We start from the raw sequence: 24455 nt of genomic DNA, 5'->3' as shown, positions 1-24455 counted from the left end.
CAGGGACCCCAAAATTTACCTGGGGATCCCAAAATCCACCTGGGGATCCCGAAATTCATTTGGGGACCCCAAAATCCAACCCAGGGAACCCCAAAATCCACACGGGGATCCCAAAATTCCCCAAAATCCAACCTGGGGACCCCAAAATTCCACCCCGGGGATCCCGAAAATTTCCACCCCGGAGAGCCCAGAACCGCCCCGGGGTCCCCAAAATTCCCTGGGGGTTCCCAAAAATCCCCACGGGAACCCCGAAATTCCATCCTTGGGGTTCCCAAAATTCCCCTGGGGATCCCCAAAAACCCCAAAATTCCCCCAAATTCATTTGGGGATCCCCAAATTCCCACCCAGGGATCCCCAAAATTCCCAAAATTCATTTGGGGATCCCCAAATTCCCACCCAGGGATCCCCAAAATTCATTTGGGGATTCCCAAAATTCCCCTGGGGATCCCCAAAATCCCAAAAATTCCCTTGGGGATCCCCAAAATCCCAAAAATTCCTCTGGGGATCCCCAAAATCCCCTCAGGGCCCCTCCCCCCTCAGCTCCCCGGGGGGGGGGGTCTGGCTCAGATTTTGGGGGAATTTTTGGGAATTTTGGGGAATTTCGGGGTCCCCTGGAGCCTGGGGGGGGTGGGGGACCCCAAATCTCACCCAGACACCCCAAAATTCCTAAAAAATTCCCCAAATTTCCTCCCCCCCCTCGCTGTCACCAGCAGCAATAAAGCAACACTCGGAGCCTCCGGTTTTTATTCCCGGCTGGAATTTTGGGGGAAAATCGGGAATTTTGGGGGGAAATTCGGGAATTTGGGATTTGGGGGGAATTTCCAGGGTTTTTGGGGTGCACTCCTGGGATTTTGCGGGGAATTCCTGGGATTTTTGGGGTGAATTCCTGGGATTTTTGGGAAGGATGCCCAGGATTTTTGAGATAAATTTCCAGGATTTTTGGGGTGAATTCCTGGGATTTTCGGGGTGAATTCCCAGGACTTCTGGAGAAAATTCCTGGGATTTTTTGGGGAAAATTCCTGGGATTTTTTGGGGGGAAATTCCCAAGATTTTTTGGGGAGGAATTCCCCAGATTTTTTGGGCAGGATTCCCGGGATTTTTGGGGAAAATTCCTGTATTTTTGGGAGGAATTTCTGGGATTTTTAAGATGAATTCCTGGCATTTTTCGGGGGAATTCCCAGGAGTTTTGGGCCAAATTCCCGGGATTTTTGGGGGTGAATTCCCAGGATTCTGGGGGAGGATTCCCTGGATTTTTGGGGTGAATTCCTGGGATTTTTGGAATGAATTTCTGGGATTTTTGGGTGGAATTCCCAGGATTTTTTGGGGCAGAATTCCCAGGATTTTTGGGGTGAATTCCTGCGATTTTTGGGGCAGAATTTCCAGGGTTTTTGGAATGAATTCCTGGGATTTTGGGGAGGAATCCCAGGATTTTTTGGGGTGAATTCCTGGGATTTTTGGGGTGAATTCCTGGGATTTTTGGGGTGAATTCCTGGGATTTTTGGGGTGAATTCCTGCGATTTTTGGGGCAGAATTCCCAGGGTTTTTGGAATGAATTCCTGGGATTTTGGGGAGGAATCCCAGGATTTTTTGGGGTGAATTCCTGGGATTTTTGGGGTGAATTCCTGGGATTTTTGGGGTGAATTCCTGGGATTTTTGGGGTGAATTCCTGGGATTTTTTGGGTCAGAATTCCCAGGATTTTCAGGGGTGAATTCCCAGAATTTTCGGGCAGAATTCCGGGGATTTTTGGGCGGAATTCCCAGGATTTTTGTGGTGAATTCCCAGAATTTTTGGGGAAGAATTCCCAGGATTTTTGGGGAAGAATTCCCAGGATCTTTGCGGGAGGAATCCCAGGATTTTCGGGGTGAATTCCCGGTATTTTTCGGGGTGAATTCCCGTGATTTCCGGGGTGAATTCCGGGGATTTTGGGGCCGGCTAGAAGTTGGGTTTGTGCTTCTTCAGCTCCACCATCAGGTGGTGGATGTTGATGAGGTCGGCGCGCGCCGGCAGCGCCCGCAGCGGCGGCTGCTCCAGAACCTTCTGGAAGCGGTGGTACACCTGGATCAGCTGGGTCAGCGCCGCCTGGAAAACCGGGAATGGGAATTCCCAAATTTCCACACTTTTTATCCCAATTTTTCCCCACTTTTCTCCCATTTTTTACCATTTTTTCCTGGTTTTTTCCCATTTTTTTTCACTTTTTTGTCCCATTTTCCCCCTTTTCCCCCCAGGATTTGCCAAGTCAGCGCACCTGGAAAACAGGGAATGAGAATTCCCAAATTTCCACATTTTTTTTCCCACTTTTCTCCCGCTTTTTACCATTTTTTCCTGGATTTTTCCCTTTTTTCCCCCCATTTTTGTCCCATTTTCCCCCTTTCTCCCCAGGATTTGCTGAGTCAGCGCACCTGGAAAACCTGGAATGAGAATTCCCAAATTTCCACATTTTTTATCCCACTTTTTCCCCACTTTTTTCCTATTTTTTACCATATTTTCCTGGTTTTTTCCCATTTTTTTTCCCTTTTTTCTCCCATTTTCCCCCCAGGATTTGCCGAGTCAGCACACCTGGAAAACCTGGAATGAGAATTCCCACATTTCCACATTTTTACCCCAATTTTTCCCCACTTTTCTCCCATTTTTTACCATTTTTTTACTGGATTTTTCCCATTTTTTTCCCCTTTTTTGTCCCATTTTCCCCCTTTTCCCCCCAGGATTTGCTGAGTCAGCACACCTGGAAAACCTGGAATGAGAATTCCCAAATTTCCACACTTTTTATCCCACTTTTTCCCCACTTTTTTCCTATTTTTTACCATTTTTTCCTGGATTTTTCCCATTTTTTTCCCCTTTTTTCTCCCATTTTACCCCCAGGATCTGCTGAGTCAGCGCACCTGGAAAACCTGGAATGAGAATTCCCAAATTTCCACAATTTTATCCCCATTTTTTCCCACTTTTCTCCCACTTTTCTCTTATTTTTTACCATTTTTTCCTGGATTTTTCCCATTTTTTTTCCCTTTTTTCTCCCATTTTCCCCCTAGGATTTGCCGAGTCAGCACACCTGGAAAACCTGGAATGAGAATTCCCAAATTTCCACACTTTTACCCCAATTTTTCCCCACTTTTCTCACATTTTTTATCATTTTTTCCCCCATTTTTCCCATTTTTTTTCACTTTTTTCTCCCATTTTCCCCCTTTTCCCCCCAGGATCTGCTGAGTCAGCGCACCTGGAAAACCTGGAATGAGAATTCCCAAATTTCCACAATTTTATCCCCATTTTTTCCCACTTTTCTCCCACTTTTCTCCCATTTTTTACCATTTTTTCCTGGATTTTTCCCATTTTTTTTCCCTTTTTTCTCCCATTTTCCCCCCAGGATTTGCCGAGTCAGCACACCTGGAAAACCTGGAATGAGAATTCCCAAATTTCCACACTTTTTATCCCAATTTTTCCCCACTTTTCTCCCATTTTTCACCATTTTTTCCTGGATTTTTCCCTTTTTTTTTTCCCTTTTTTCTCCCATTTTCCCCCTTTTCCCCCCAAGATTTGCTGAGTCAGCGCACCTGGAAAACAGGGAATGAGAATTCCCAAATTTCCACACTTTTTATCCCATTTTTTCCCCACTTTTTTCCTATTTTTTACCATTTTTTCCTGGATTTTTCCCTTTTTTTTCCCCTTTTTTCTCCCATTTTCCCCCTTTTCCCCCAGGATCTGCTGAGTCAGCACACCTGGAAAACCTGGAATGAGAATTCCCAAATTTCCACACTTTTTATCCCAATTTTTCCCCACTTTTCTCCCATTTTTTACCATTTTTTCCTGGATTTTTCCCTTTTTTTTCCCTTTTTTCTCCCATTTTCCCCCCAGGATTTGCCGAGTCAGCGCACCTGGAAAAACTGGAATGAGAATTCCCAAATTTCCACACTTTTTATCCCAATTTTTCCCCACTTTTCTCCCATTTTTTACCATTTTTTCCTGGATTTTTCCCATTTTTTTTCACTTTTTTGTCCCATTTTCCCCCTTTTCCCCCCAAGATTTGCCGAGTCAGCGCACCTGGAAAACAGGGAATGAGAATTCCCAAATTTCCACATTTTTTTTCCCACTTTTCTCCCGCTTTTTACCATTTTTTCCTGGATTTTTCCCTTTTTTCCCCCCATTTTTGTCCCATTTTCCCCCTTTCTCCCCAGGATCTGCTGAGTCAGCACACCTGAAAACCTGGAATGAGAATTCTCAAATTTCCACAATTTTATCCCACTTTTCTCCCACTTTTCTCCCATTTTTAACCATGTTTTCCTGTTTTTTCCCCCATTTTTCCCCATTTTCCCCTCATTTTATTCCCATTTTCTCTCCTTTCCACCTGGATCACTTGACTCAGCACTTCCTGGAAAACCGGGAATGGGAATCCCCAAATTTTCCCACCTTTTTTTCCACTTTTCTCTCATTTTTTACCATTTTTTCCTGGATTTTTCCCTTTTTTTTTTCCCTTTTTTCTCCCATTTTCCCCCCAGGATTTGCTGAGTCAGCACACCTGGAAAACCTGGAATGAGAATTCCCACATTTCCACACTTTTACCCCAATTTTCCCCCACTTTTCTCACATTTTTTATCATTTTTTCCCCCATTTTTCCCATTTTTTTTCACTTTTTTCTCCCATTTTCCCCCTTTTCCCCCCAGGATCTGCTGAGTCAGCGCACCTGGAAAACAGGGAATGAGAATTCCCAAATTTCCACACTCCCATCCCGCTTTTTCCCCACTTTTCTCCCATTTTTTACCATTTTTTCCTGGATTTTTCCCTTTTTTTTCCCCTTTTTTCTCCCATTTTTCCCCTTTCTCCCCAGGATCAGCTGACTCAGCACTTCCTGGAAAACCGGGAACGGGAATTCCCAAATTTCCACAATTTTATCCCACTTTTTCCCCACTTTTTTTCCCACTTTTCTCCCGTTTTTTACCATTTTTTCCTGGATTTTTCCCAATTTTCCCATTTTTTCCCATTTTTCCCTCACAATTTTTCCCCTTTTCCCCTTGGATCCGGGAAAAAAGAGGGAAAAAAAGAGAAAAAAATGGGAAAAGGAACGAAACAGGGAAAAATGGGGGGAAAATGGGAAAAACTGGGGATGAAAGCGGGGAAAATGGAAAAAAAAGAGGTGAAAAAGAAGCAAAAAAATAAAAATGGGGAAAAAGGTGGGGAATGGGGAAAAAAGAGGGAAAAATGGAGAAAAAAGAGGGAAAAAGAGGGAAAAATGGGGAAAAGAGGGAAAAAAGAGGGAAAAATGGGGAAAAAGTGTGAAGAATGGGAAAAAGGAGAGAAAAATGGGAAAAAAAGAGAGAAAAATGGAAAAAAGAGGGGAAAATGGGAAAAAAGAGGGAAAAATGGGGAAAAGGAGGGGAAAATGGGAAAAAAGAGGGAAAAAGAGGGAAAAATGGGGAAAAGAGGGAAAAAAGTGGGAAAAATGGGGAAAAAGTGTGAAGAATGGGAAAAAGGAGAGAAAAATGGGGAAAAAAGAGGGAAAAATGGGAAAAAAGAGGGGAAAATGGGAAAAAGGAGAGAAAAATGGGGAAAAAAGAGGGAAAAATGGGAAAAAAGAGGAGAAAATGGGGAAAAAGATGGAAAAATGGGAAAAATGGGGAAAAAAGAGGGAAAAATGGAAAAAAAAGAGAAAAATGGGAAAATGGGGAAAAAAGGGGGAAAAAAAAGAGGGAAAAATGGGAAAAAATAAGGGAAAAGAAGCAGAAAAAAGCGGGAAAACCAGCGGGAATCAGGGTGAAAGTTGGAAAAAACTCCCGAGGCGGGAATTTGGGGAATTCTTTTGGGAATTCTTTTGGGAATTCTTTTGGGAATTCCGGGAGCGGCGGCGCCCACCTGGATGATGCCGGTGCCGACGCGGAAGTTGCTGAAGGATCTCATCACGTCCTGGCTCAGCGCCTCCACCGCGCCCTTCCAGCTCCCGGAAAAACCCCGGATCAGCTGCGTCACCCGCGCTGCCGTCGGCAATTCCCAACAGTCCACAAATTCCGGAGGTTTCCCGCTTTTTTCCCCGCTTTTTTCCCAATTTTCTGCCATTTTCTCCCCATTTTTTCCCATTTTTCTCCCCGTTTTTCCGCCATTTTCTGCCATTTTCCACCACTTTCCCCCCACTTTTTCCCTGTTTTTCCCCCAATTTTTCCCCGTTTTTCCCACTTTTCCCCATTTTTCCCCTTTTTTCCCACTTTTTTCCCACTTTATTTCCCATTTTCCCCGCTTTTATCCCAATTTTCTGCCATTTTCCCCCCATTTTTTCCCATTTTTCTCCCCGTTTTTCCGCCATTTTCTGCCATTTTCCAACACTTTTCCCACCATTTTCTCCACTTTTTCCCCCATTTCCCCCCAATTTTTCCCACTTTTTTCCCACTTTATTCCCCATTTTCCCCACTTTTATCCCAATTTTCCGCCATTTTTTCCCCATTTTTTCCCTTTTTTCTCCTCATTTTTCCACCATTTTCTGCCATTTCCCACCACTTTTCCCCACATTTTTTCCCCACTTTTTCCCTGTTTTTTCTCCATTTTCCCCCCAATTTTTCCCACTTTTTCCCCTTTTTTCCCACTTTTCTCCCAATTTTCCCATTTTTCCCTCTTTTTTCCCCATTTTTCCCGGATTTGGGGGCTCAGCGCCTCCACCGCGCCCTTCCAGCTCCCGGAAAAACCCCGGATCAGCTGCGTCACCCGCGCTGCCGTCGGCAATTCCCAACAGTCCACAAATTCCGGAGGTTTCCCGCTTTTTTCCCCGCTTTTATCCCAATTTTCTGCCATTTTCCCCCCATTTTTTCCCATTTTTCTCCCCGTTTTTCCGCCATTTTCTGCCATTTTCCAACACTTTTCCCCTCATTTTCTCCACTTTTTCCCCCATTTCCCCCAATTTTTCCCACTTTTTTCCCACTTTATTCCCTATTTTCCCCGCTTTTATCCCAATTTTTTCCATTTTTTCCCCATTTTTTCCCCATTATTCCCCATTCTCCCATTTTTCCCAATTTCCCCGTTTTTCACCCCATTCTCACCCTTGTGCCCACACAGTTCCTCTCTCCACTCCCATTTCCCCCCATTTTTCTCCCATTTTTTCCCCGTTTTTTCCCCATTTTTTCCCCATTTTTTTCCATTTTTTCCCCATTTTTCCCCCATTATTCCCCATTTTCCCGTTTTTCCCAATTTCCCCGTTTTTCGCCCCAATCTCACCCTCGTGCCCACACAGTTCCTCTCTCCACTCCCATTTTCCCCATTTTTCCCCCATTTTTTTCCCGATTTTTTCCATTTTTTTTCCATTTTTTTTCCATTTTTTCCCCATTATTCCCCATTTTTCCATTTTTTCCCAATTTCCCCGTTTTTCACCCCATTTTTCTCACCCTCATGCCCACACAGTTCCTCTCTCCATTCCCATTTTCCCCCATTTTCCCCATTTTCCCCCCATTTTTTCCCCATTTTCCCCATTTTCCCCCCATTTTTTTCCATTTTTTCCCCATTTTTTCCCCATTATTCCCCATTTTTCCATTTTTTCCCAATTTCCCCGTTTTTCACCCCAATCTCACCCTCGTGCCCACACAGTTCCTCTCTCCCCCATTTTTCCCCCATTTTCCCCATTTCTCCCCCATTTTTTCCCCGATTTTTTCCATTTTTTTTCCATTTTTTCCCCATTATCCCCCATTTTTCCATTTTTTCCAATTTCCCCGTTTTTCGCCCCAATCTCACCCTCGTGCCCGCGCAGTTCCTCTCCCCATTCCCATTTCCCCATTTCCCCCCATTTTCCCCCCATTTTTCCCCCATTTTTTCCCCATTTTTTCCCCGATTTTTTCCATTTTTTCCCCATTTTTTCCCCATTATTCCCCATTTTTCCATTTTTTCCCAATTTCCCCGTTTTTCGCCCCAATCTCACCCTCGTGCCCACACAGTTCCTCTCTCCACTCCCATTTCTCCCCCATTTTTTCCCCGATTTTTTCCATTTTTTTTCCATTTTTTCCCCATTTTTTCTCCATTTTCCCCATTTTTCCCATTTTTCCCAATTTCCCCATTTTTCGCCCCATTCTCACCCTCGTGCCCACACAGTTCCTCTCTCCACTCTCATTTCCCCCCATTTTTCTCCCATTTTTCTCCCATTTTTCCCCCCATTTTTCCCCGATTTTTTCCTTTTTTTTTCCATTTTTTTCCATTTTTCCCCCATTATTCCCCATTTTTCCCATTTTTCCCAATTTCCCCGTTTTTCGCCCCATTCTCACCCTCGTGCCCACACAGTTCCTCTCTCCACTCCCATTTCCCCCCATTTTCCCCCCATTTTCCCCATTTTTCCCCCATTTTCCCCCCGATTTTTTCCATTTTTTTCCATTTTTTCCCCATTATTCCCCATTTTTCCATTTTTTCCCAATTTCCCCGTTTTTCGCCCCATTCTCACCCTTGTGCCCACACAGTTCCTCTCTCCATTCCCATTTTCCCCCATTTTCCCCCCATTTTCCCCATTTTCCCCCCATTTTTTCCCCGATTTTTTCCATTTTTTCCCCATTTTTTTCCATTTTCCCCATTTTCCCATTTTTCCCAATTTCCCCGTTTTTCACCCCAATCTCACCCTCGTGCCCACACAATTCCTCTCTCCCCCATTTTTCCCCCATTTTCCCCATTTTTCCCCCATTTTCCCCCCGATTTTTTCCAATTTTTTTTCCATTTTTTCCCCATTATTCCCCATTTTTCCCGTTTTTCCCAATTTCCCCATTTTTCGCCCCATTCTCACCCTCATGCCCACACAGTTCCTCTCTCCACTCCCATTTCCCCCCATTTTCCCCATTTTTCCCCCATTTTTTCCCCCATTTTTCCCCCATTTTTTTCCATTTTTTCCCCATTTTTTCTCCATTATTCCCCATTTCTCCATTTTTTCCCAATTTCCCCGTTTTTCACCCCATTCTCACCCTCATGCCCACACAGTTCCTCTCTCCACTCCCATTTTCCCCATTTTCCCCCCATTTTTTCCCCGATTTTTTCCATTTTTTCCCCATTTTTTCCCCATTTTTTCCCCATTATTCCCCATTTCCCATTTTTTCCCAATTTCCCCGTTTTTCGCCCCAATCTCACCCTCGTGCCCGCGCAGTTCCTCTCTCCCCCATTTTTCCCCCATTTTCCCCATTTTTCCCCCATTTTTTCCCCCATTTTTTCCCCGATTTTTCGATTTTTTCCCCATTTTTTCCCCATTATTCCCCATTTTTCCCGTTTTTCCCAATTACCCCGTTTTTCACCCCATTCTCACCCTTGTGCCCACACAGTTCCTCTCTCCATTCCCATTTTTCCCCCATTTTTCCCCCATTTTTCCCCCATTTTTTCCCCCATTTTTTCCATTTTTTTTCCATTTTTCCTCCATTTTTCCATTTTTTCCCAATTTCCCCGTTTTTCGCCCCAATCTCACCCTCATGCCCACACAGTTCCCCTCTCCATTCCCATTTCCCCCCATTTTCCCCATTTTTCCCCCATTTTTTCCCCGATTTTTTCCATTTTTTCCCCATTTTTTCCCCATTATTCCCCATTTTCCCGTTTTTCCCAATTTCCCCGTTTTTCGCCCCATTCTCACCCTCGTGCCCACACAGTTCCTCTCTCCACTCCCATTTCCCCCCATTTCCCCCCATTTTTTTCCATTTTCCCCCCATTTTCCCCCCGTTTTTTTCCATTTTTTTCCATTTTTTCCCCATTTTTCCATTTTTTCCCAATTTCCCCGTTTTTCGCCCCAATCTCACCCTCGTGCCCGCGCAGTTCCTCTCTCCACTCCCATTTCCCCCCATTTTCCCCATTTCTCCCCCATTTTTTCCCCGATTTTTTCCATTTTTTTTCCATTTTTTTTCCATTTTTTCTCCATTATCCCCCATTTTTCCATTTTTTCCCAATTTCCCCGTTTTTCGCCCCAATCTCACCCTCGTGCCCGCGCAGTTCCTCTCTCCACTCCCATTTCCCCCCATTTTCCCCATTTCTCCCCCATTTTTTCCCCGATTTTTTCCATTTTTTTCCCATTTTTTCCCCATTTTTTCTCCATTATCCCCCATTTTCCCATTTTTTCCCAATTTCCCCGTTTTTCGCCCCAATCTCACCCTCATGCCCACACAGTTCCTCTCTCCACTCCCATTTTCCCCCCATTTTTCCCCATTTTTCCCCCATTTTTTCCCCGATTTTTTCCATTTTTTCCCCATTTTTTCCCCCTTATTCCCCATTTTTCCATTTTTTCCCAATTTCCCCGTTTTTCACCCCAATCTCACCCTCGTGCCCACACAGTTCCCCTCTCCATTCCCATTTCCCCCCATTTTTCCCCCCATTTTCCCCCCGTTTTTTTCCATTTTTTTTCCATTTTTTCCCCATTATTCCCCATTTCCCATTTTTTCCCAATTTCCCCGTTTTTCACCCCAATCTCACCCTCATGCCCGCGCAGTTCCTCTCTCCACTCCCATTTTCCCCCATTTTTCCCCCATTTTTTCCCCGATTTTTTCCATTTTTTTTCCATTTTTTTTCCATTTTTTCCCCATTATCCCCCATTTTTCCATTTTTTCCCAATTTCCCCGTTTTTCGCCCCAATCTCACCCTCATGCCCACACAGTTCCTCTCTCCACTCCCATTTTCCCCATTTTCCCCCCATTTTTTCCCCGATTTTTTCCATTTTTTTTCCATTTTTTTTCCATTTTTTCCCCATTATTCCCCATTTTCCCATTTTTTCCCAATTTCCCCGTTTTTCGCCCCATTCTCACCCTCATGCCCACACAGTTCCTCTCTCCACTCCCATTTTCCCCATTTTCCCCCCATTTTTTCCCCAATTTTTTCCATTTTTTTTCCATTTTTTCCATTTTTTCCCCATTATCCCCCATTTTTCCATTTTTTCCCAATTTCCCCGTTTTTCGCCCCAATCTCACCCTCATGCCCACACAGTTCCTCTCTCCACTCCCATTTTCCCCATTTTTCCCCCATTTTTCCCCCCATTTTTCCCCCATTTTTTCCATTTTTTCCCCATTTTTTCTCCATTATTCCCCAATTTCCCATTTTTTCCCAATTTCCCCGTTTTTCGCCCCAATCTCACCCTCGTGCCCGCGCAGTTTCTCTCTCCACTCCCATTTCCCCCCATTTTCCCCATTTTCCCCCCATTTTCCCCATTTTCCCCCCGATTTTTTCCATTTTTTCCCCATTTTTTCCCCATTATTCCCCATTTTTCCATTTTTTCCCAATTTCCCCGTTTTTCACCCCATTCTCACCCTCGTGCCCGCGCAGTTTCTCTCCCTCTCCGCGCTCCAGCAGCGCCTCGGCCTCGCGCACGAACCCCACCAGGCCCCCGAAGGGCGGCGCCAGCAGCTCCTCCACGAACTCCTGCGGCCCCAAAATCCCGGGAATTCACCCCAAAATCCCACATTCCCAAAAAAGACCATTTGCCCTTTTTCCCCCCGTTTTTTCCCCACTTTTTGCCCATTTTTTCCCAATTTTTCGCCATTTTGGTCCCAATTTTCCCCCATTTTTCCCCCCATTTTTTCCCCATTTTTTGCATGTTTTTTCCCCTTTTTTTTCCCGTTTTTCCAGTTTTCCGCCCGTTTTTTCCAGTTTTTCCCCATTTTTCCCCCCATTTTTGTCCCAATTTTCCCCCATTTTCCCCCATTTTTTCCCCATTTTTTCCCCATTTTTTCCCCATTTTGTCCCAATTTTTCCCCATTTTTTCGCCCATTTTTCCCCTTTTTTCTCCATTTTTTCCAATTTTCCCCATTTTCCCCCAAGTTTCCCAATTTTTCCCCATTTTTGTTCCCATTTTTCCCGTTTTTCTCAATTTTTTCCAATTTTTCTCTTTTTCACCCATTTCCCTCCAATTTTCCCCCCATTTTTACCATTTCTCCCCTTTTATTCCCATTTTTCTCCATTTTCCCATTTTTCTCCTTTCCCACCCATTTTTTCCCATTTCCCCCAATTTTCCCCATTTTTTCCCCATTTTTCCCATTTTTCCCCTTTTCTCCCCAATTTCCCCCACCCAAGGTTGGCACCAGCAGCTCCTCCACGAACTCCTGCGGCCCCAAAATCCCGGGAATTCACCCCAAAATCCCACATTCCCAAAAAAGACCATTTGCCCGTTTTCCCCCCATTTTTTACCCGCTTTTTCCCCATTTTTTTCCCAGTTTTTCCCCATTTTGGTCCCAATTTTTCCCCATTTTTCACCCATTTTTTCCCCATTTTTTGCATGTTTTTTCCCCATTTTTTGCCCATTTTCCCCGTTTTTCCCCTTTTTTTCCAGTTTTTCCCCATTTTCCCCTCCATTTTTGTCCCAATTTTCCCCCATTTTTGTCCCTATTTTTCCCCATTTTTCCTCAATTTTCCCCCATTTTTTCCCCGCTTTTTCCCCATTTTCCCCCCATTTTTCCCCAAGTTTCCCAATTTTTCCCCCTTTCCCCAATTTCCCCCCATTTTCCCCCCCATTTTTTCCCAATTTTCCCCCCATTTTTCCCATTTTTCTCCATTTTTTCCAATTTTTCTCTTTTTCACCCATTTCCCCCCAATTTTCCCCATTTCCCCCCATTTTGGCCCAATTTTTCCCCATTTTTGTCCCAATTTTTTCCCCCATTTTTTGCCCTTTTTCCCGTTTTTTCCCCCATTTTTTCCCCTATTTTTCGCCTATTTCCCCCATTTTTCCCAATTTTCCCCATTTCCCCCCATTTGTTCCCATTTTTGTCCATTTTTGTGTCCATTTCCCCCAGTTTGTTCCCATTTTTTCCCCATTTTCCCCCATTTTTCCCATTTTTCCCCATTTTTCCCCATTTTTTCCCATTTTTACCATTTTTCCCCTATTTCCCCCCATGTTTTCCCCCATTTTTTGCCCATTTTTCTCGGATTTTTCCCCAATTTTTCCCCATTTTCCCCCAATTTTTTGCACATTTTTTCCATTTTTTCCCTTTTTTTTCCCATTTTCCCCCATTTGTTCCCATTTTTTTTTTTTTTTTTGGGGTGAATTTTGGTGCAAATTCCAGCGGTTTCGAGCTGAATTTCGGGCTGGATTTTGGGGCGAAATCCGGCATTTTCAGGGTGAATTTTGGAGTGAATTCTGGCGTTTTTGGGGTGAATTTTGGGCTGGATTTTGGGGCGAATTCTGGTGGTTTTGGGGTGAATTTTGGGGTGAATTCCGGCGTTTTCGGGGTGAATTTTGGGCTGAATTTCGGGCTGGATTTTGGGGTGAATTCCAGCGTTTTCGGGGTGAATTTTGGGGTGAATTCTGGCGGTTTCGGGGTGAATTTTGGGGTGAATTTTGGGGTGAATTCGCTGGATTTTGGGGTCAATTTTGGGCTGAATTTTGGGGTGGATTTTGGGGTGAATTCAGGCAGTTTGGGGGTGAATTTCGGGCTGAATTTTAGGCTGAATTTTGGGGTGAAATCTGTCAATTTCGGGCTGAATTTTGGGGTGAATTCTGGTGGTTTTGGGCTGAATTTTGGGCTGAATTTCGGGCTGCATTTCGGGGTGAATTCTGGCAATTTCGGGCTGGATTTTGGGCTGGATTCTGGCATTTTCAGGGTGAATTTTTGGCTGGATTTCGGGCTGGATTTTGGGGTGAATTCTGGCAATTTCAGGCTGGATTTTGGGGTGAATTCTGGTGTTTTTGGGCTGGATTTCAGGCTGGATTTTGGGGCGAATTCCGGCGTTTTCGGGGTGAATTTTGGGCTGGAATTTGGGGCTGGAATTTGGGGTGAATTCTGGCAATTTCGGGCTGGATTTTGGGATGGATTTTGGGGTGAATTCTGGCGTTTTTGGGGTGTGAATTTCGGGCTGGATTTTGGGGTGAATTCTGGCGTTTTCGGGGTGAATTTTGGGCTGGATTTTGGGGCGAATTCCGGTGTTTTCGGGGTGAATTTTGGGCTGGATTTCGGGCTGGATTTTGGGGCAAATTCCGGCGTTTTTGGGGTGAATTTTGGGGTGAATTCCAGCGTTTTTGGGCTGGATTTTGGGGTGAATTCCGGCGTTTTCGGGGTGAATTTCGGGCTGGATTTTGGGGCGAATTCCGGCGTTTTTGGGGTGAATTTTGGGCTGGATTTCGGGCTGGATTTTGGGGTGAATTCTGGCGTTTTTGGGGTGAATTTTGGGCTGGATTTTGGGCTGGATTTTGGGGTGAAATCTGTCAATTTCGGGCTGGATTTTGGGGTGAATTCTGGCGTTTTTGGGGTGAATTTTGGGCTGGATTTCGGGCTGGATTTTGGGGCGAATTCCGGCGTTTTCGGGGTGAATTTCGGGCTGGATTTTGGGGTGAATTCCGGCGTTTTCGGGGTGAATTTCGGGCTGGATTTTGGGGTGAATTCCGGCGTTTTTGGGCTGGATTTTGGGGTGAATTCCGGCGTTTTCGGGGTGAATTTCAGGCTGGATTTTGGGGTGAATTCTGGCGTTTTTGGGCTGGATTTTGGGGTGAATTCCGGCGTTTTTGGGCTGGATTTTGGGGTGAATTCCAGCGTTTTTGGGCTGGATTTTGGGGTGAATTCCGGCGTTTTTGGGCTGGATTTTGGGGTGAATTCCGGCGGTTTTGGGCTGGATTTTGGGGTGAATTCCGGCGTTTTTGGGGCTGACCTGCGTGCGCGCCGACAGCAGCTGCTGGAACCCCTCGACCTCTTTGCTCTCCTCGGCCGCTCGCTCCTGGAACCCCAAAAATCCCCAAATGGCCCCAAAATCCGGGGCAAAAAAACGGGAATTCGGGAAAAACGAGGGAGTTTGGGGGGGAAAGGGGAAATCTGGGGAGGAAAGGGGAAATTTGGGGGAAAAAAGGGGAAATTTTGGGGAAAAATAATGAATTTAATGGGGGAAAAGGGAAATTTGAGGAAAAAAATGGGAATTTTGGGGAGAATTTTGGGGGAAAATGGGAATTTTGGGAAAAAAATGGGAATTCTGGGAGGGATTTTGGGGGAAAATGGGAATTTTGGGGAGAATTGTGGGGGAAAATGGGAATTTTGTGGAGAATTTTGGGGGAAATTGGAATTCTGTGGGGAATTTTGGGATAAAATGGGAATTTTGGGAGCAATTTTGGAGAAAAATGGGAATTTTGGGGGAATTTTGGGGGAAAATGGGAATTTTGGGTGAAAATGGGAATTTTGTGGGGAATTTTGGAGGGATATTGGAATTTTGTGGGGAATTTTGGGGGAAAATTGGAATTTTGGGGGAAAATGAGAATTCTGTGGGCAATTTTGGGGGAAAATGGGAATTTTGGGTGAAAATGGGAATTCTGTGGGGAATTTTGGCAGGAAATTGGAATTCTGTGGGGAACTTTGGGGGAAAATTGGAATTTTGTGGGGAATTTTGATATAAAATGGGAATTTTGGGGGAAAATGGAAATTCTGGGGAAAAATGGGAATTTTTTGGGGGCAATTTTTGGGGAAAATGGGAATTTTGAGGGAATTTTGGGGGAAAATGGGAATTTTAGGGGAATTTTTGGGGAAAAATGGGAATTTGGGGTGAAAATAGGAATTTTGTGGGGAATTTTGTGGGGAAATCGGAATTTTGGTGGGAATTTGGGGAAAAATGGGAATTTTGGGGCAATTTTTGGGGAAAATGGGAATTTTGGGTGAAACATGGGAATTTTGGGATAAAATGGGAATTTTGGGGCAATTTTTGGGGAAAATGGGAATTTTGGGGGCAATTTTTGGGAAAAATGGGAATTTTGGGTGAAACATGGGAATTTTGGGATAAAATGGGAATTTTGGGGGAATTTTGGGGGAAAAAGGAAAATTTGGGGGAATTTTGGAGCATCCTGGGTTGATTTTGGGGCATTTTTTGCTATTTTTGGGCCATTTTGGCGGGGATTTTTTGGGAATATTTTGGGATTTTTTGGGAATTTTGGGGCAATTTGGGAATTTTGGGAATACCGTCAGCACGCTGAGCATCCTGTGCGAGTTGGGGATGAGGAACTGGAGCTGCTCGGGTGAATTTGGGGCATTTTTGGTGATTTTGGGGCCGTTTTTTGCTATTTTGGGGTGATTTTCGCCGGGATTTTTTTTGGATTTTTTGGGAATGTTTTTGGGAAATTTGGGAATTTTGGGAATACCATCAGCACGCTGAGCATCATGTCGTAGTTGTTGATGAGGAAGATGAGCTGCTCCCGGCGCGACGGGAACTCGGCGGCCGCGCGCAGCACCAGGTTCTCCACCTCCAGCTGGGGCAAAAACGGGAAAAAATGGGAAAAAATGGGGAAAATGGGGAAAAATGGGGAAAAATGGGGAAAAAATGGGGGAAAATGGAGAAAAACGGGGAAAAATGGGGAAAATGGGGAAAAATGGGGAAAAACGGGGGAAAATGGGAAAATAAATGGGAAAATGGAGAAAAAATGGGGGAAAATGGAGAAAAAATGGGGGAAAATTGGGGAAGAAAAGGAGGGGAAATGGGGGAAAATGGAGAAAAAATGGGGAAAATGGGGAAAAATGGGAAAAATGGGGAAAAATGGAGAAAAATGAGAAAAATGGGGAAAAATGGGAAATAACGGGGGAAAATGGGAAAAAATGGGAAAGACATGGAAAAAAATGGGGGAAAATGGAGAAAAAATGGGGGAAATGGAGAAAAAATGGGGAAAATGGGGAAAATTATAAAAATGGGGAAAATGGGGAAAAATGGAGAAAGAATGGGAAAATGGGAAATAACGGGAAAAAATGGGAAAAAAATGGGAAAGACATGGAAAAAAAATGGGAAAATGGAGAAAAAATGGGGGAAAATGGAGAAAAATGATAAAAAAATGGGGTAAATGGGGAAAAATGGGGGAAAAATGGGAAAAAACGGGAAAATGGGAAAAAAATGGGAAAGACATGGAAAAAAATGGGGGGAAATGGAGAAAAAATGGGGAAATGGGGAAAAATGATAAAAAATGGGGAAAATGGGGAAAAATGATTAAAAATGGGGGAAAATGGGGGAAATAGGGAGAAAATGGGGGAAAATGGATAAAAAATGGGGAAAATGGGGAAAAGTTGAGGGAAAAAGGGGGAAAACGAAAGAAAAATGGGAAAAATGGGAAAAATTATAAAAAATGGGGGGAAATAGAGGGAAAATGGAGAAAAATGGGGAAAATGGGAAAAATGGGGGAAATAAGAGAAAAAATGGGGAAAATTGGGAAGAAATGATAAAAAACAGGGAAAAATGGGAAAAAATAATAAAAAATAAGGGAAAATTGAGGGAAATCAGGAAATGGGGAATGAGAAAAATGGAAAAATGGTAAAAATGGAAAATGGGGGGAAATTGGGGAAATGGAGAAAATGGAAAATGGGGATAAATATAAAATGGGGGAAATGGGGTGAAAATGGAGGAAATGGAAAATGGAGAAAAAATTCCCACTTTTATCCCATTTCTCTTCCAATTTTTCCCCATTTTTTGCTCCCAGTCCCTCCCAGTTAATCCCAGTTCGTCCCAGTCCCCATTTTCCATCAATTTCCCACCCAAAAATCTGATTTTTCCTTGTTTTTTTTCCGATTTTTTCCCCGTTTTTTGCTCCCAGTCCCTCCCAGTCCATTCCCAGTTTATCCCAGTCCATCCCAGTTTATCCCAGTTTATCCCAGTTTATCCCAGTTTATCCCAGTCCGGACCTGCAGCCGGCCCAGCAGGGCGTCGCTCCTCTCGCTGGGCAGGGTTTGGTTGATGCTGACGATGGCCGAGGAGAACTCGGCGTAACGGCGCGTGATCTGGGGCAAAAAACGGGGAAAACGGGCAAAAATGGGGGGAAAACGGGGAAAATGGGAATTATCGGGGGGGAAATGGGGAAAAAATGGGGGAAAATGGGGGAAAAAAGTGAATAATTTGGGGGAAAATGGGGGAAAAGTAGGGGAAAATTTGAATTATTGAGGCAAAAAAAGGGGGAAAATGGGGAAAATGGGAGAACATAAGGAAAAATGGGGAAAATGGGAATTATCAGTGGGAAAATGGGGAAAAAAATGGGGAAAATTGAAATTATTGGGGGGATATGGGGAAAAAAAGGGAAAAAAAAGAGGGGAAATGTGAAAAATTGGAATTATTGGGGGAAAGATGGGGAAAAATGGGGAAAAAGGGGAAAAATGGGGAAAAAATGTGGGGAAAAATGGGGAAAATGGGGGAAAAAGTGAATAATTTGTGGAAAAATGGGGAAAATAGGGAAAATGGGGAAAAAATGGGGAAAATGGGGGAAAATTCCCATTTTTCCGTGATTTTCTCCCCACAATTCCCATTTCCCCCCAAAAATTTCCATTTTCCCCCCAAAATTCCCATTTCCCCCCCCAAAATTCCCACTTTTACCCCCAAAATTCCCACTTTTACCCCCATAATTCCAATTTTCCCCCCAGAATTCCGATTTTCCCCCATAATTCCCATTTTTCCTCCATAATTCCCATTTTTCCGGGATTTTTCCCATTTTTCTGAGATTTTTTTCCATTTTCTCCCCAAAATTCCCATTTTTCCAGCCAGAATTCCCATTTTTTTTCATTTTTTTCCCATTTTTTCTCCCAGAATTCCCATTTTTTCCCCCAGAATTCCCGAATTTTCCCGTTTTTTCCGGGAATTCCTCACGTAGTGTGGCCGTGTGTCGAGGCTCAGCCTCCGGGGGTCGCTGCCTCCCCTCCCTGACCCCAAAATTCCCATTTTTTTCGTTTTTTTCCCATTTTTTCTCCCAGAATTCCCATTTTTTCTCCCAGAATTCCCGAATTTTCCGGATTTTTCCGGGAATTCCTCACGTAGTGTGGCCATGTGTCGAGGCTCAGCCGGCGCAGGTCGCTGCCTGCCCTCCCTGACCCCAAAATTCCCATTTTTCCCCCCAGAATTCCCATTTTTTTCCATTTTTTTCCCATTTTTTCTCCCAGAATTCCCGGATTTTCCCATTTTTTCCGGAATTCCTCACGTAGTGTGGCCGTGTGTCGAGGCTCAGCCTCCACGGGTCGCTGCCTCCCCTCCCTGACCCCAAAATTCCCATTTTTCCGCCCAGAATTCCCATTTTTTTTCGTTTTTTTCCCATTTTTTCTCCCAGAATTCCCATTTTTTCCCCCAGAATTCCCGAATTTTCCGGATTTTTCGGGAATTCTCACGTAGTGTGGCCGGGTGTCGAGGCTCAGCCGGCGCGGGTCGCTGCCTCCCCTCCCTGACCCCAAAATTCCCATTTTTCCCCCCCAAAATTCCCATTTTTTTTCGTTTTTTTCCCATTTTTTCTCCCAGAATTCCCATTTTTTCCCCCAGAATTCCCGAATTTTCCCGTTTTTTCCGGGAATTCCTCACGTAGTGTGGCCGTGTGTCGAGGCTCAGCCTCCGGGGGTCGCTGCCTCCCCTCCCTGACCCCAAAATTCCCATTTTTTTTGGTTTTTTTCCCATTTTTTCTCCCAGAATTCCCATTTTTTCCCCCAGAATTCCCAAATTTTCCCGTTTTTTCCGGAATTCCTCACGTAGTGTGGCCGTGTGTCGAGGCTCAGCCTCCGGGGGTCGCTGCCTCCCCTCCCTGACCCCAAAATTCCCATTTTTTTTTGTTTTTTTCCCATTTTTTCTCCCAGAATTCCCATTTTTTCTCCCAGAATTCCCGAATTTTCCCGTTTTTTCCGGAATTCCTCACGTAGTGTGGCCGTGTGTCGAGGCTCAGCCTCCGGGGGTCGCTGCCTCCCCTCCCTGACCCCAAAATTCCCATTTTTCCCCCCAGAATTCCCATTTTTTTTCGTTTTTTTCCCATTTTTTCTCCCAGAATTCCCGTTTTTTCTCCCAGAATTCCCGAATTTTCCGGATTTTTCCGGGAATTCTCACGTAGTGTGGCCGTGTGTCGAGGCTCAGCCGGCGCGGGTCGCTGTCGCGGACGCTCCGCGTGTGCAGCTCCAGGATCAGCTCCAGGCGCGGCCACAGCAGCTCCAGCAGCCACGCCCAGTACCTGGAATTCCCGAAATTCCCAAATTCCCGAAATCCCAAATTCCCAAAATTCCAAAAATTCCCGAAATTCTCTTGGAAATCCCCAAAATCCCCTTGAAAATCCACCAAAATTCCATTGAAAATCCCCTTGAATCCGCCCCGAACCCCCCGAGCTCCAGCCCAGAATTCCCAAAATTCCCCAAATTCCCGAAATTCCTGAATTTTTTGGGAATTCCCAATGGATTTTTGGGAATTCCGAGGGATTTCTTGGGGAATTCCTGCTGGGGAATTTTGGGGGAATTTCTGTAGGAATTTTGGGAATTCCTGGTAGGAATTTCGGGGCAATTTTTGATGGATTTTGGGGGAATTTTTGACGGATTTTTTGGTAATTTCGGACAGATTTATTGGGGAATTTCTGATGGGATGGGAATTTTGGGATTTCCTGCTGGGAATTTTTGGGAATTCTGAGGGAATTTTGGGAATTTCTTATGGATTTTTTGGGAATTCCTGATGGATTTTTGGGGAATTCCTGGTGGGAATTTTGGGGGAATATCTGACGGATTTTTATGGGAATTCCGGGGAATTTTGGGAATTCCTGGCAGGATTTTCGGGAATTCCTGCCGGGAATTTTGGTGGATTTCTAATGGATTTTGGGTGAATTTTGGACAGATTTTCATGGGAATTCCTGGTGGATTTTCGGGAATTCCAGGGAATTTTCGGGAATTCCTGCTGGGAAAAATGGGAATTCTTGGTGGGAATTTCGGGGGATTTCTAATGGATTTTGTGTGAATTTTGGATGGATTTTCGTGGGAATTCCGGGGAATTTCGGGATTTCCGGCTGGGAATTTTTGGGAATTTTTCGGAATTTTTGGGAATTTTGGGAATTCTCACCCGTTGAGGGCCGGGACGCCCCTGGTGAGGGATTTTGGTTGAATTTCTGATGGATTTTTGGGAATTCCTGCTCGATTTTCGTGGGAATTCCGGGGAATTTCGGGATTCCCGGCTGGGAATTTTGGGAATTCCGGGGAATTTTGGGAATTTTGGGAATTTTGGGAATTTTGGGAATTCTCTCCCGTCGAGGGCCGGGACGCCCCTCTTGGCCATGAGGATTCCTGAGGTGTTTTAGAGTGAATTTTTGATGGATTTTTGGTGAATTTTTGACGGATTTTTGTGGGAATTCCGGGGAATTTCGGGATTTCCGGCTGGGAATTTTTGGGAATTCCGGGGAATTTTGGGAATTCTCAGCCGTCGAGGGCGGGGACACCCCTGGTGAGGGATTTTGGTTGAATTTCTGATGGAGTTTTGGGAATTCCTGCTCGATTTTCGTGGGAATTCCGGGGAATTTCGGGATTCCCGGCTGGGAATTTTTGGGAATTTTGGGAATTCTGGGGAATTTTGGGAATTCTCACCCATCGAGGGCCGGGAACCCCCTCTTGGCCATGAGGATTCCTGAGGTGTTTTAGGGTGAATTTTTCATGGATTTTGGGTGAATTTTTGATGGATTTTCGTGGGAATTCCGTGGAATTTCGGGATTTCCGGCTGGGAATTTTTGGGAATTGTTGGGAATTTTGGGAATTCTCACCCGTCCAGGGCCGGGACGCCCCTCTTGGCCATGAGGATTCCTGAGGTGTTTTAGGGTGAATTTTTCATGGATTTTTGGCAATTTCTAACGGTTTTTCATGGAAATTCCGGGGAATTTCAAGATTTCCGGCTGGGAATTTTTGGGAATTTTGGGAATTTTTGTGAATTTTGGGAATTCTCAGCCATTGAGGGTGGGGACACCCCTGGTGAGGGATTTTGGTTGAATTTCTGATGGATTTTTGGCAATTTCTAATGGTTTTTCATGGGAATTCTGGGGAATTTTGGGATTTCCGGCTGGGAATTTTTGGGAATTTTTGGGAATTTTGGGAATTCTCAGCCATTGAGGGTGGGGACACCCCTGGTGAGGGATTTTGGTTGAATTTCTGATGGATTTTTGGGAATTCCTGCTCGATTTTCGTGGGAATTCTGGGGAATTTCGGAATTCCCGCTGGGAATTTTTGGGAATTTTTGGGAATTTTGGGAATTCTCACCCGTCGAGGGCGGGGACACCCCTGGTGAGGGATTTTGGTTGAATTTCTGATGGATTTTTGGCAATTTCTAACGGATTTTCGTGGGAATTCCGGGGAATTTCGGAATTCCTGGCTGGGAATTTTTGGGAATTTTTGGGAATTTTGGGAATTCTCTCCCGTCGAGGGCCGGGACGCCCCTCTTGGCCATGAGGATTCCTGAGGTGTTTTAGGGTGAATTTTTCATGGATTTTGGCAATTTCTAACGGTTTCTCATGGAATTTCGGATTTCCGGCTGGGAATTTTTTGGAATTTTGGGAATTGTTGGGAATTTTGGGAATTTCTCACCCGTCCAGGGCCGGGACGCCCCTCTTGGCCATGAGGGCGCGGAAGCGCAGCGCCAGGTGGATGCAGAGGAAGACGGCGATGGCGTCGTAGCAATCGGCCACGAACTCTCCAGGTGCTTCTGGAAGGTTCCGCCGCTCAGAATTCCCGGAAAAAACCGGGAATTGCCGGGAAAAACCCTCGGGAATTGCCGGGAAAAACCCCGGGATCAAAGGGGAAAAAACCCCCCCAGGGAATGGGAGGGGAAAGGGTGGAAAAGGAGGGGAAAATTCATGGAAAAGCAGAAAATTGTCAGGGAAAATTCCCCAAAAATGGGAAATATTCCAAAAACACAAATTGGCCCCAAAAATCCCGAAATATCCCCAGAAATCCCCAACTAAACTCCCGAATCGACGCCCCGAAAATCCCAAATTGGCTCCCAAATATTCCCAAAAATCCTCAAATATTCCCCAAAAAAAATCCCAAATATTCCCCAAAAAAAAGTCCCCAAATATTCCCAAAAAAATCCCCAAATATTCCCAAAAAATCCCCAAATCCGTTCCCAAATATTCCCAAAAATTCCCCAAATCAGTTCCCAAATATTCCCAAAAAATCCCCAAATATTCCCAAAAAAATCCCCAAATATTCCCCAAAAATCCCAAATATTCCAAAATAATTCCCCAAATATTCCCAAAAAATCCCCAAATATTCCCAAAAAAATCCCCAAATATTCCCAAAATAATTCCCCAAATTTTTCCAAAAAATCCCCAAATCAGTTCCCAAATATTCCCAAAAATTCCCCAAATCGGGTCCCAAATATTCCCAAAAAATCCCCAAATATTCCCAAAAAAATCCCCAAATATTCCCCCAAAAAATCCCCAAATATTCCCCCAAAAAATCCCAAATATCCCAAAATAATTCCCCAAATATTCCCAAAAAATCCCCAAATCAGTTCCCAAATATTCCAAAAAATCCCCAAATATTCCCAAAAAAATCCCCAAATATTCCCCCAAAAAATCCCAAATATTCCCAAATAATTCCCCAAATATTCCCAAAAAATCCCCAAATATTCCCAAAAAAATCCCCAAATATTCCCCCAAAAAATCCCAAATATTCCCCAAATAATTCCCCAAATATTCCCAAAAAATCCCCAGAAAAATCCCCAAAAAATCCCAAATATTCCCAAAAAATCCCCAAATCGGCTCCCAAATATTCCAAAAAAAATCCCCAAATATTCCCAAAATTCCCAAAAAATCCCCAAAATTCCCAAAAAATCCCCACTCCTGAAATTCTGGAAAAATCCCCAGAAAATTCAAAATAAAGCCAAAAAAAATCCCCCAAAAGTCAATGAAAATTCAAAATAAACCCCCCAAGAAACCCCAGAAAACGCCCTAAAAATCACCGAAAAATCCCCCAAAATGGCCCAAAAATCCCCAAAAATTCCTAAAAGTAAAAAAAAAATCCAAAAAATCCCAAAAAATACCAACACCCAAAATCCCTGAAAAAATCCCCATAAAATCCAAAATAAACCCTAAAAAATCCCTCAAAAATTCAAAATAAACCCCAAAAAATCATTAAAAAATTCAAAATAAATGCTAAAAATTCCCAAAAAACATCGAAAAAAATTCCCAAAAAATTCCTAAAAATTCCCAAAAAATTCCCAAAAATTCCCACACCCAAAATCCTCGAAAAAATCCCCATAAAATTCAAAATACATCCCAAAAAACCATTAAAAAATCAAATAAATGCTAAAAATTCCCCAAAAAATCCCCAAAAATCCCCTAAAATCCGCCAAAATTCCCAAAATTCCCAAAAAATTCCCAAAAAATTCCGGGATTCACCTGGAGCATGGCGAGGGTCCTGCCCATGACGGCGTTGAACAATTCTGGGCGGAGACCCCAAAAAATCCCCAAAAAATTCCCAAAAATCCCAATAATTCCAACACCCAAAATCCCCAAAAAATCCCCATAAAATCCAAAATAAACCCTAAAAAATCCCCATAAAATTCAAAATAAACCCTAAAAAATCATTAAAAAATTCAAATAAATGCTAAAAATTCCCAAAAATTCCCAAAAATTCCAAAAATTCCCAAAATTCCCACACCCAAAATCCTTGAAAAAATCCCCATAAAATTCAAAATACACCTAAAAAATCATGAAAAAATTCAAATAAATGCTTAAAATTCCCAAAAAACATCGAAAAAAATTCCCAAAAATTCCTAAAATTCCCAAAAAATTCCAAAAATTCCCACACCCAAAATCCTCGGAAAAAATCCCCATAAAATTCAAAAT

At 43.9% G+C, this 24455-nt stretch overlaps 1 protein-coding gene across 1 annotated transcript; it reads right to left on the bottom strand.

Moving 5' to 3' along the window:
• Positions 1-727: 727 nt before the first annotated feature.
• Positions 728-24049, bottom strand: LOC144248683 (vacuolar protein sorting-associated protein 52 homolog; the record flags this gene model as incomplete). The annotated part of the gene is given in 10 exon segments (XM_077790705.1): positions 728-2080; positions 5840-5958; positions 11212-11323; positions 14540-14605; positions 16008-16115; positions 17530-17625; positions 19694-19814; positions 22189-22291; positions 22294-22306; positions 24006-24049. Coding segments are annotated over 10 exon segments (929 nt in total), but the record flags the coding sequence as incomplete, so codon positions are not given.
• Positions 24050-24455: the final 406 nt, after the last annotated feature.

Source organism: Lonchura striata, unplaced genomic scaffold (genome assembly GCF_046129695.1).
Source record: "Lonchura striata isolate bLonStr1 unplaced genomic scaffold, bLonStr1.mat Scaffold_256, whole genome shotgun sequence".
In the NCBI taxonomy this organism is placed as follows: domain Eukaryota; kingdom Metazoa; phylum Chordata; class Aves; order Passeriformes; family Estrildidae; genus Lonchura; species Lonchura striata.
The sequence above is the reverse complement of the archived record's forward strand: the minus strand, read 5'-3'. Positions and strand labels throughout refer to the sequence as shown.